This window comes from Aplysia californica, unplaced genomic scaffold (assembly GCF_000002075.1).
Source record: "Aplysia californica isolate F4 #8 unplaced genomic scaffold, AplCal3.0 scaffold00080, whole genome shotgun sequence".
Classification (NCBI taxonomy): domain Eukaryota; kingdom Metazoa; phylum Mollusca; class Gastropoda; order Aplysiida; family Aplysiidae; genus Aplysia; species Aplysia californica.
In genome coordinates, this window is record NW_004797350.1 from 582,262 (window position 1) to 595,528 (window position 13,267).

Genomic DNA, 13,267 nt, shown 5'->3' on the forward strand with positions numbered 1-13,267 from the left:
TTTAAAAAATTGCTCAAAACTTCCGAGTCAGCCAGTGTGATGTTTGTGACCTAGGGTTGATGTCACTGTCGGTGTTGCCTTGTCGTGGGAAATAAAAATTAGACGAAACGAAAGAGTCAGTCAGAGGAACTTTTCAATGTTTAGTGTTTTGTAAGATCTAGATCTAGATCAGATCATAATCATAGAGTTACCCCCTTTTAAACCAATAGCAGAGACTCTAATACTCTCTGCCAATAGAGTCTAGTAATAGTGTGTGTAGATCTAGATCTAGTAGTGTAGCCTACATCTATCTATGATCTAGAATCTAGATATATATAGATCTAGACTCTTGATCTACCTGCTAGATCAAGGACCTGGGTAGGTTGCCTTGTCTCGAAGTCTCGATTTTTTAAAAATGTGGTCGTCGTGCCACAGTAAAGTAAAGTAAAAAAGTAATTTGTGTTCTGCCTCCGCTTGACTCAACCCAATATTTAATAAGGCCTTCAGCCTAGGCTTTCTCAATCTAGACTAACAATAAGGGCGAAAAAAAGAGAACGCCGATTTCGGAGACTGACTCAGTAAGCGCCGATAGGAATAAAAATTCCCTTTTCCAACTTGCCCCACAGTTGACATAGATTCTAGATCTAATCTAGAGCTGGCCGACTGCAGCCTGCAGCTTTAAACTCGGATCGGCGTTGTCAGCTTTATCGCCATATCGGAATGCAAACTAGAATCTAGATCTAGAATCTACATTCTTATTATGCCAAAAAACTGGGAAGGGCGTCTCGCTGTCAACTCGCCGCCACAGTGCTTCTTGTCGTATTTCCATTTTTTTAACCGTGAAAATGAGACTTCTTTTTTAACTCACTTTTTGTATGAACTGTTTTCACTGTTTTTTGTTATTAAAAATGGAGGTACGACAAGAAAGCACCGAGGTCGCAAACTCTCAATGCCGTCTCGCCGTCGCCAACTCGGGTTCAGCGGTTTGTGTGACGTCACCCGACTGGACTGGGGACAATTTTAAATGGTCATTTCAGAGCTGTGGTGCTTCACGGTAGACAAAAACTATTTTTGAAATCAGCATCGTCAAAATTTGGTGGTCACCGAGCAGAGTTGCATTTTAAGCAATGTTTAAGAAAATTAGTGTTTTTTCCCAAAAAAATTATGCTTCATGAATACCAGCTGTGGTGTAATTAATTTTAATTTTTTTCTTAGAAGATCTAGAATCTAGATCTAGATAGGCTTTACTGGGTCAATAGAGTGTGTGATTTTAAAGAGACGAGGTATGTGTAGTTTTTCATTGTGCGTCTAGAGACTGCATCTGGCTGTGTCGTGTCTTGTCAAAATGGATGTCGAATTACAATAATAATAAAAATGAAGATCATTTCTATAGCGCCCACTCCCGTGTAAACACAGCTCTAGGCGCTTTACATAAAAATACTAGAAACAATATTCAAGCACGTGACACAAACACAAAAATACACACACTCATAAACACATACACACATACTCACACACATACACACTCACGAACACGTATAACATGCACACATGTGCACACGCCAAACAACCACACACACACACACAAACACACGCACACACTCACATCTACTTGGTTATTATAAATCACACGCGCACGCTTACACGTCGTCACGAAATTAGCATAAAATAATCTACACACAATGCAATTCACAAAATACACATATATATGGATACATAGTCATTTAACATAACATTGTATTGAACATGAGACAAAAAAAGATGTCATTAAATGTGTCTTTAAAGATTTTTAAAAAATTTAGACTCAGATGTTGTATTCTAAAGAGTTGGGGAAGAGAGTTCCAAACTGATGGAGCAAGGTGGGCGAACAATGTTTCAGCTAATTTTTTTTCCCCCTTTTCTAAGAACTCTTAAAAGATACTGATCGCCTGATCTTAGTGATGTAGATGGAACATACATCTGGATGAGATCACTAAGAATGAGGGAGCTTTGTTATTGACAAATTTATGACATAATATTGCAATTTTATATATTTATGATATACATTCTACCTGACACGGGGAGATAATCTCTCTCCTCTCTCTCTCCCTCCCTCTCTCTCCCCCCCCTCTCCCTCCCTCTCACCCCCTCTCCCTCCCTCTCACCCTCTCTCTCTCCCTCCCTCCCTCCCTCTCTCCCTCTCTCTCTCCCTCCCTCCCTCCCTCTCTCCCTCTCCCTTCTCCCCCTCCCCTCTCCCCCTCCCCCTCTTTCCCTCTCTCTCTTCCTTTCTCTCTCTCCCCCCTCTCTCTCCCTCCCCCTCTCCTCCTCTCCCCCTCCCCCTCTCGGATGACGAGTCCATTTTTGTAAATTTGTAATCACTCAAGACCTAGAACTAGATTCTAGATACGGTAGATCAGACAACAGTAGATGTAGATCTATGCATCGCGAGCTTAAAGGGATCGGCAATAGGCGCCCTCTATGTGGAGTCAAGCAGACACCGATTGGCGCCTGTCGGCATCGATTTTCAGCTGTAAAAGCTTCGGCGTTCTCTATGTTATCGCCCTATGACTAAGGCCTCCAGCCTAAGGCCTAAGGCCCTAAGGTGTGAATTACTTTGCTGGGCTGGCTGAAGTGTTCAGTAGGCCTAACCCTTCCTTTCATCTTTACTGTCGCAGATTTCACAGAATCAAACCTAATCTAGAGATCTAGATCTAGGCCTAGATTTCTAGATCTAGATCTAGAATCTAGATCTATATATATATATCTAGACCTAAATTCGGCACTCCTTGGATGGTGGTCCCGACTTTTGTGCAGGGTGCAGGCCTACTGGATATCGATACTGATTTAAATAGTCGGTAGGCCTATCAGTGTAAATGTTTTATAGATCTATATCAATATATGTTTTATCAGTAGCCTAGAGATGTATTTTATCTAGATCTAGATCTAGATCTAGCCTACAAAACGAGCAGTAAAATTTCACTTGTTATTTTTACCAGGAAGGAAATCTATATAGGCTACTCTAAATGCAAAAAAATTGCAAGACATTTTTTCCGTCGTTGTTCCCAACATAATTTTAGATTTTATGAAGGCCATTGGCCTTTATTGAAAATTATAAATGTAGAGGGAAATTAAATTATTAAAAATTTTTATGTTACTTAGGAAAGTTGTTTTAGATTGAAAATATATTTACACCGAATTTTAAATATTTTAACGTTTTAAGATCTAGATCTAGATCTAACTACTGACCCGAGCTCAGCCGTACAGTGAACTGTTGCAAATAGAAAACTAACTTGTGTTTCGTGCGCTCATATGACCTTATTTATGCAGTTGCGAGCGCCGTAAAACCCCATACTAAACTTACGAAACAGAATCACCTTTCTCAATAGATTATAATCCATTATCATCTTTCGTTTCTCCCCCCCTCCCCTCCTCCTTTGTATGCCCTTCCCCTCCCATATATAATCCATTGCTTTGTTCACTCTTTTTCCCCTTTCTTTCCACTCCACACTCTGAGAGGAAAGGAAAAGGAGGTGAGATTGTTTTCAGTGCAGTTACCGAATAAAATAATATATTTAAAAAATTGAATTTTGTCTTGTTTTCTGAATCTGATGTAAATTTTTGTTTTTCCTCTATGTGTTAGAGATACTGTATAAAGAAGAGTTGCAATCATCACCACTATGGAAATTGGGACAGAATATTCCTCTTGGCAGAGTTTCCTGTCTGCACTGGAGTATTATTCAAAAACCAACAAGGTAAGTAAATTTAATTCTTTTTTTGTAGAAAGAATTGGATCTCTCTCTCTCTCTCTCTCTCTCTCTCTCTCTCTCTCTCTCTCTCTCTCTCTCTCTCTCTCTCTCTCTCTCTCTCCCTCCCTCCCCCCCCTCTCTCTCTCTCTCTCTCTCTCTCTCTCTCTCTCTCTCTCTCTCTCTCTCTCATGTTCCCTTTTAGCTGGCCCGATGAGTTAATCAAGGACAAAGAGAATAAGAAAATTATCTCTGTTGCAAGCTGGATTTCTTTTTTAAATTTAAGCTTTGTATGGTCTCACTGACCTGATTCGTTTCTCTTTCTGTGATGATAGGCTCAAGTGGTTGATGTGGTTTTCTCTTTCTTTTAGTCAATGCTTGTTTTTATTGTTCCCACTTTGCTTTTGTTCACAGATACTCAAATCTCTGGCTTTGTGATTGCTGGCATTTGTTGTTTTGTTTGTTTTAAGATATAGTCTTGTCTCTGAATTTTCCAAAATTGGAATTATTTGGATTTTTTTTTTCACTGCTCTAGTTATAGAGAAATATTAACTAATTTAGTGTCGCACCCTTTGATTTTGCCCTTGTGTTTTTGTTGCAGGTTTTGTACATTATTGGCACCTGCAAATCAGTTGAATCTGCTAACAAAAATGATTCACTTGTGGCGAAATTTCCAGTGAAGTTCAAATACTGCTTTGCGCGAATGGTGTGCAACCATTTTGGGAGCTACAAAAGTCGCAGTTCAGGAGCACGACAAAATCAGTCGTAAGTCTTCTATTCTTTGGTGTTGGGCCGTCAGGATGTCTAATGTTTACTACCTACCCCCCGGGGCAGTGCCACTGACTGAAGTGTCCTTAGGCGATTCCCAAAGGGAGGACATATATATATATATTATATATATATATCTCGTTCATGCACAGTAGAATTGTAAATGGGCTGATTCATCAATGTCATGCTCATAACTGTTCCTGATCTACAACAGGGAACTACTGCTTTTTCTATCCTAATCCTTACTATTGTCATTTTTTCTCTACTAGACTTCTTTTGTATGTTTTTCACACTCTTGTGACCCACCATTTCCGGGGTGCCTTGATAGTCGAAGCAGACTTTGTGCTGTTGAAGCTAGAGAGGTGAGCAGAGTAAGTCTGATTCCCTGTAAGGACTTCTCTGTTGACATCCACCCCTTGGTGCTCATATATGACCTTATGCCGTTGCGAGCGCCGTAAAACCTCTACTAAAACTAACTAATGTTCACCTGTTAAATTTTACCTGCTATGCACGTATATTTCCATTAATGGTTTTATGCTCTCATGTATGGTCACCCGAGTGCAACAGCCTTGTATCCCACAAAACAAAATTTTACAGGAGCAGGAAGTTATTGTGATGTCAATTCATCTTATAATGTTTATTAAAAATGTGGTGTCGGTGGCCTAGTGGTTGGGCTACCGGACTCATAATCGTGAGGTTGTGGGTTCGCGGGTTCGAGCTGCGGGCCTGACGTTGTGTTCTTGGGAAAGGCACTTTACACGAATTTTCCTCACTTCGCCCAGGTGGGAATGGGTATTCGACCATAGACAGCGAAAGATCTTACCTATAAATGACTGCTTGCACTGTATGCTTCCCAGAAAGTTGAGGTAGTTTCAGAATACTCTCAGGTCTGCTGGGATAATATAACTTATAGATTGTGAAGCGCTTAAAGCTTGCTGTTGAGCGGGAATTTGTGCTATACAAATGCTATATATTATTATTATTAAGAATTAAAGTAGTTTTGTTGCACTGGCGATGCTTATTGAGCTACATTTTTAAACATTTGACACCAAATCAGCAACATTATATTTAGTAACAAAAAAGCAAAAATGTGTTTTTTGACATTTTGTGTGGGTTAAAGGGTTGTTGTACTCAGGCGACGATATCATATATAATAATATGTAGTCCGTGTCATTACAACGAGGGTATCATTTTGCTTGTGCAAAGCATTGAGTAAGTCAAGTTCACTGAGGTCTTGGACAGAATGCATAGTGATTGTTCAGTGCTTTTAGGACAAGTTTGCCGTAAAACAATTATTTTTGTATCAAAGGAAACATGGGAATCAACCATCTGCTAAACCCACTTGAAGACATCCCCAACTAACTGCACACACATGAATGCTTGCACATATTCATGCACACAATTTCCACCCGCTGACCCCTCTTTCCCTAGAAATATTGTGTTAAAAAGTGTGTTTTGTTTTTAAAGATAGGGAAATGTATGGTGTTGAACTTTACAAGGATGTAGTAAGATAAAAGAACATTGTTTCAAATAAAATGTGATGTAGTGTTGAATAAGATCTAGTGCTGTGGTGCACGTTTTCTCTTCATATATCTGTGTATATTGTTTCTGAAATGGAATCTAACTGAATCTACTGCATCTCTTAGTAATGGGCAGCTATTTATCAATTGAGTGCAGAATTCCAATTTTGGCGGAAAATATCGGTTCATCTTAAATGTACCTGTGAATTAAAGTCACATGATTGTTCTTGGAGCTTGTCTTTTTGTTGACAGAACTATCTAATCTCAAAAACTCCAATTCCAAGGAGAAGCAAAATTCCATCTTTCTTCTTCCTCTTTCTCGATGACAGCAGCTAGACAGTCAGTTCGATGTCGCACACAAACTGTGCAGTTTGCTTCAAGTCTGAGAGACTGCCATAGAGCTTTCTCTCAAGGGGAGCCACATTCTGCCACGTCTGTGTACGCAGGGTGGCGTAGCGCGGGCAGTGCTGAAGGATATGGTTGGCATCCTCTTGGTCGTGTCCACATTCACAGATCGCTGGCTTTCACACTTTTAATTTGGTGTGCATATGGTATTTAAGTCTGTTGTGGCCACAACAGATTCTAAAGATTGTGACCTGGTCTGCTCTATTTAGTATGTAGTAGGGGTCATGTCTGTTGTGTTTAGGGTTGGGACCTTTTCCTCCTGTTTCTTAAGGCAGATTTTATTATATTAGTGCTTTGGACTCTGAGAGATCCATTCCATCTTCAATCTGGGTCATTTTGGCTCCTTCTTTGGCTAAGTCGTCTGCTTTTTCATTTCCAAACAAAATTTAAATACTGGTTTATTCTGCGGCATCCCAAATATGATTGTTTTTCCACATAGCACAATATCATCAGTATTTGCAAAATTACATCTTGTTAGAAATATCATATATATCGTATACTCTTAGAGTGAATGAAAAGAGTCTTTTCGTTTCTCTTTTTGCCTTTTTCCAGAACATGTAAGACTGGCTGCAGGTCGTCTGTCCTGGTGTCTGTGAACAAGAGTCGAACAGCTCTGGTGGTGAAGGAGGCCAACCTCTGCCACACGCATGGCACCCCGGAGACGGTCTTCAACAAGTCTGCCCAGAACCGTGGGCTGCAGGGGGAGGAGCGACGAATGGCCAGTGTTTTGCTCAGAGCTGGAGTACCTTTAGTAAGAGTTCAAGAGTTTATAGCGAAGGCATGTGACAAATATCCTACAAACAAAGACCGGCAGAACACCACAAGCGGAGTGAAAAGTTCTCCCGAAAATATGAAGGCGCTTGAATTTGAATACCTGTCTGATCTTGATAAGATTATGTCTGAAGATCCAGAGGCTGAAATAGAAATGGTTAACTTTGACTTGGTTCCTGGAGCCATCTACATTCAGACCAGTGTGATGAGAAAGAGAATGAAAGCACTTAAAGATGGGCTGCTCCAGGTTGTCCCGTACTCAGTGAACAGTGAGGGAATGTCTGTGTTAAGCATTCTCGGCATTGACTCGGATTTTAACACACATGTGCTCTCTTTTTGTTTGGTAGTATCGGGGGCTGAGGCGTCCTTTCAGTATTTCATAGAGGCTTTTGTGAGGAATAATCCAGAGTTTTGCGATACACTTTTGGGAATTGTAGTGGATTGCAGTAAAGATAGCGTTGATTTTGTTCAGCTTATGGTTCCACAAACGAATATAGCGTGGAGCAGATCACACATTTTTGAGAAGTTCACAGAAGAAATAAAAGTATCTGGTAAGGATTTTCACAAACAGTTTCAGCTAAGAAAAGATTTGATGAATGCGCAAACTGAAGACGAATATGATTCGAAACTGAAAGAGCTTTTGAATTCTAACTCGACATCCATTTCCAAGGAGTTCCTTAGAACATGGGACTCTCTTAAGGAGTTGTGGGTCCAGTATGAAATTTCATCTGTCAGAGGACTGTCCTATCAGAAGTGTGCTGTTGAAATGGATTATACCAATTCACTCAAAGACTACATCAAGTCGAGCTCTACACTCTCTGATGTGATTAAATCTTTATTTCGTTTTGAGAAAAGTAGCGGAAAAGGGGAGAAGGAGAAGCTGTCTGTTATCTTGAACTTAGATCCGTGTTTTGAGGCTTATCGTAGTCTCTGCTTCTCAGAGGCTGCCCGGGCTGTGTGCTCCCAAGTCACCATTGCCCTGAACAGCTCTTACAACTTTAAGGTACAGACAGACATGATATTTGTAAAGAGACGAGATAATGACGATGAGTTTATTCTCAATACCGCCGGCAACAAATGCACATGTCAACACTTCATGGATTCTGAACTGCCCTGCCAACATGTCTTTGCTTTCCTAAAACACTCTAACAAACCGTTGTATGATGAAGCTCTTATACCTGAGAAGTGGCAAGTGTTTGGCAAGTCATTGACCTTGGATGCCCTGGCTGAATCCCTTGCCCGAGGTCATGTGCCGTCGTCAGCGCAGCACGACGAGCGTCTGCGAGAACTTCAGACTGTGGCCAGGGACATCCTCAGTGAGTGCTCCTTGCATTCGTATGAGCAGATGGGCAAGGATTGGACTCTGCTCACCCAAGTGCTGGCTGTCTTGAAGGACAGACAGTCTCACGCGGCCAAACTTGTTCCTGGCGATGCTTCAGTGGATGAAATAACACCCAGTGTTCAGTCTTCTGAGGTTGGATCGTTGCCAGTGCGAAGGAGAGGACGGCCCAGGAAGGTGGATAAGGTAGCTAGTAGGAGCCCGGCTAAGAGTGTTAGCGTTACGAGTACTACTGTCAGACATAACTTGAGGACCAATATCAAACACAAGTTTGTGAAGCGTGAGCCCGTTTTTGATGAGGCAGAGGTATCATCTGACGTTTCACAAGAGGTCGTAAACAGTACCATAGAAGATGCTGAGAACAACTGTCCTTCCAGCAATAAAATTAATGAAACGATAAGTTCACCGCAAAATAAATTGCCATCAATCGTTGGTCAGACTATATCAGTAACTGAGGAAGAGATGCCTTTGCGAGATATGGAAGATAAACAGAATTCTTTAGACCCTTTGAAGCCTATCCCTGACAAAGATCTGGAACATTCACAAAGATCCCCCGAGCATCAGGACCCCAAGCAAGGTGTACGGTGTGGCTACAGTACAGACACATCTGCCACGGGTCAGCGACCGGCTGCTGTCAAACGTTCTCACTCTGAAGTGGACGAGAGCAGTTCGGAGAGTGCTAACTCTTCAGATGACGGGGATGATGAAGACGAGGATGAAGAAGTGAATCTGGAAAAGCTTAAGGCGAAACGAGCAATGAAGAGGAAAGAGATAGATCTGTTTCTCGAGGGGATGTCGGAAGACGTCATCAGTGAAGTACTTCAGGTTGCCTCCACAGCTGATTCAGTGGAGGAGTCCTTGAAGGCTGTTGGTTCTTGTCAAGCGAAAAAGCCTGTTGATGTTCTCATTCACAGCTGTAAAGATTCTGAGGTAATATTTAGCAATATTTGTTGCCTGTTATATATGTGTACTTTGTACATTTTTGTTGAACGGTGTCATGAAATAGGATATGTTTATTAAGGGCTTGTATTTTGAATTTTTCAACTTGATTATTTTCTCCATGTCCAGTTCAAAACATTTGTTACATCGTTGTGCCCTTTTTTTCGTCAATGAAGAGGGTGGCTCCTGGGCTATTTGTTGTGTTTCTTTCGCCCTGTCATTTGTCTGTAATCTTTCTCTTCATCTCTAGAGATATTATAAAAATGCATTTGTTTTGCTTTGTGCTTGTCAGGAATATGTTTTCAAGTATGTGTTCCACTTCAAATGTAAAAGATGAGATAGGTCTATATTGATAAATGGATTAGGTGTCTTTATACTGTGAAATGTTACTTAAGAGAACAGACACCCCCTGGGGCGGTGCCACTGACTGAAGTGTCTTTAAGCCATTCCCAAAGAGGGGACATTTCTCGTTCATGCACAGTAGAATTGTAAATGGGCTGATTCATCAATGTCACGCTCATAACTGTGCCTGATCTACAACAGGGAACTTCTGCTTTTTCTTTCCTAATCCTTACTATTGTCATTTTTCCTCTACTCCTTTTGTATGTTTCTCACCCTCTTGGGACCCACTATTTCCGGGGTGCCTTGATAGTCGAAGCAGACTTTGTGCTGTTGAAGCTAGAGAGGTGAGCAGAGTAAGTCTGATTCCCTGTAAGGACTTCTCTGTTGACATCCACCCCTTGGCGCTCATATGACCTTATGCAGTTGCGAGCGCCGTTAAACTTTTCTACTAAAACTAAAACTAAGAGAATAGACCTTTGGATTTAATGTCCTTCTCCAGTAGGATGGAACTGAATCTGTGGAGAGTGTTTGTTGAACTCAACACAACCCAAGCTTAGAGAAGGGTTCATTAGGGACTCCAGCCAGGAATATATATATCACCCACTCCGTTAATGAATTTAGTGTCCTTGAAGCTGAAAACTTTTTAAAGATTTGTACCTGGCCCAAAGAGGTTCTACTTAGTACAAAAATTCTTGCAGTTACGTCACCCATGTAAAGGAAATGGGGCTTTGTGTGCCCAAACTGGGACTTTGAGTGTTGAGGGCAAGACATGCACAATCCAACAGATGGATGAGTATTTTTCTCATGTGAAGACGCACTATGGTCTACGGAGGAAATCTCTATGCTTGCATTGAAATGTAGGGGCAGGGCGGTGTGGAATATACACATTACTAGAGCTCGAGGGGTACAGGGTGGGGGCTCAGATTGTTCTTGTAAATGGGGGCACGCCGGCTGTGCCGTTGGTCTTACTGTTTGTGTTGTCCGTTTCAATGCCTTTTTCATTGCATTTTCTGATCTGTGCTGTCAGACTTTGTGACCCCGTAGGTTGTAAATTTGTGGGGGGAGCGTGGTGAAACTAGGGGCTCGTCAAAAGAACGAAATCGGAGAAACAGGTCTTTTTCCGTCAGTATGGAAATATTTATCAAATGTTTTTTTTTTTATCTTTACCTCTTTTAGGTCCATTCATATACAAACACATTTCAATTTGAATTTTACTGAAAAACATTGTTTAAAAGCATAAAATGTGTCATTTTTCAGTTTTCAAAGACTCTTTTGCTATTGGAGTTACCAAACTTTAGCGTCCATTTTCTCGCTAATTTCACCACTGAAACTTCCTTCAATCGCAAATATCTTGAATTCTATTCAAGACAAATGGATATTTTTTTCATTGGATGCCAGGCTAATAAATCAGCTTTTAGATGATACCAATAACTCCAAATGCCCAAAAATTGAGGAGTGCCTGATTCCACCCCGTCGTGTGACACATCATTTATTGTTCTACTGTGTGGAAGCTCAAGTTTTCAAATCTGTCTGGTCCTTTTTTTTTTCCTTTAATTTTTTAGATTTTTTTTTTTTAACCTTGTTTCCTGAAGAAGGACCACATGCTCAAAGTGACCAACGCTTTGTCTAAAAGGTATTGGATCTGGAAAAATGCAACCAGAGTATTACCTTTTTTATGTTGATGTGTTCAGGGGATGTGAGAGAGTAAAGGGGACTTTTTTTTGGGGGGAGGGTAGTGAAAGAGAGAGAGGAGATAAAATATGTGTTGATATAATGCTATTTAATGTACGTATATTTTGTATGGCAGAAACTGGTGAAAGCACTCAGTTTATTTCTTCCATTTGAAGATCTATAAAATATCTTGTCTTACCGAAGCTTATCATATTTGCAGCTGATGGATTACGCTGCAGAATGTCTCAAGATTTCTCATCCGGGCTTTGACCTTAAGTCTTACAAAGCTGCTGCCAGTGTGGTGTGCCGAGCCCACGGGATAGGGACCCCAGTCCAGCAGGTCCTACAGTCTCTCAGTGCGTGGCCGGGACACCTGCCCCGCGTCCCCTCCTCTCGTCCCTTCGAGGAAGAGATTGCTCTGAACACTGACCAGTGGTTGACTGTCTGTGGACACAAACTGGACAAAGGGGACCTTGCGACTCTGCAGTCAAGTCGGGAGCTCAGCTCCAATGTATGTACATGTGTTTTTGCATCTGTGTGTTCTGTTGGTATTTGTATGTATTCACTTTTTTTTTTTTAAGTCGTTGTATGTATTCGCTGAGTCTGTCTTAGTTGTCTTCGGAACATGCATGCCTTATTAGCTGCCCTGGTTGTTGGAGGGTGCTTCTGGGTAAGGTCCTCATTTTTTTCTTCTTTCTCGCTGTTGTTTCTGTGTGTCAAGCCTGACCTTTTTCCTGCAGTAAATGTGGGTGATTGGCGGGTGCTCTGGTGTAGTTTGCTTCTTCTTTTCTATTGAACATCTGTCGTCTTTATCTCCTCTCCTTCTTTTTTTATATGTTACTCTCTTGTAACACGTCTAATTTTCGGTACTTATATGATCTTTTTGTGGTGCAAGTGCCGTAAAACTTTTACTAAAACTGCAGTAAATGACTGCTATTTTGTCAATAAGGTTTTGTTTACTCAAACAAGCCCTGTTGTGAACATGAACATGCAAGGACCTCTGAAAAAGGGGTGACTGTGGTTGCAGGCTGGAAGGTGCTTCCTACTTTCTATCCGTAAGATTGTGATGTTGCATAGGGGCATGCGAGTTTCAAAGCTGACACATTTTGTAGGGTTAGAGTATGGGTCAAAGCTCCGTTTTATAAACAAAGGAAATATCAGAGGCGAACATCAGGACCAACAGCCCACTATTAAATCTTGTGGTATGATGTGTTGATGATGACCTAAGGACACATATCGCTCGACGCGTGATTCTACCACGTAAGTGCCAAGAGACAAATTTTTCAGGAGAAGCAAAAAACTTTTGTTTCGTTATGCTCGTACCTATGAATCTGAAATTCAGATATATGATATAATATGAAGTAGGACGATTGTCTGTTATCAACTTTTAAGAAAAAAAGCTTTCTTACATAAGTTACTGAACATAGAGCTAACAAAATCTGCGTGATTCAACCGCTTAAGTGACAGTATAAGGCGTCTAGGCGTTTGATTCACGTTATTCAATGCCACTCAACGACCGCCAATGGTCGCTTGTGCGTTTGAGTAATCAGTCAAAGCAAATCATAATAGTTTTAAAGAATAATTATAAAGTTAAGAGTAATTGTTTCAGTTATTTGGTTGGGTCTTCTGGTACAGAGCTGTTTTTGACCTCATGGAGTTGGTAAAAAAGACCATTCATCTCAACGTTCAATTTGTATGGGATGTTTTTGTTCAGTGTGTATCAAAGGCTACGAACGTATGTGACAACGGGGTCGTTTTTGTTTCAGCCAGGTCTGAATAGTCCAGAACTTGAGCATTAATAGGGGTTGAGG

At 41.0% G+C, this 13,267-nt stretch overlaps 1 protein-coding gene across 1 annotated transcript in view; it reads left to right on the plus strand.

The window, feature by feature from the left end:
* The first annotated feature begins 182 nt into the window (after window positions 1–182).
* Window positions 183–13,267, plus strand: part of LOC101863250 — an 18,479-nt gene continuing 5,394 nt past the window's right edge. Inside the window, exons 1-5 of the mRNA XM_035968756.1 lie at window positions 183–357; window positions 3,601–3,710; window positions 4,303–4,466; window positions 6,947–9,434; window positions 11,677–11,967. Coding sequence (XP_035824649.1) covers window positions 3,636–3,710; window positions 4,303–4,466; window positions 6,947–9,434; window positions 11,677–11,967 — 3,018 coding nt within the window. The 5' untranslated portion in view covers window positions 183–357; window positions 3,601–3,635. The remainder of the gene's footprint in view (window positions 358–3,600; window positions 3,711–4,302; window positions 4,467–6,946; window positions 9,435–11,676; window positions 11,968–13,267) is intronic.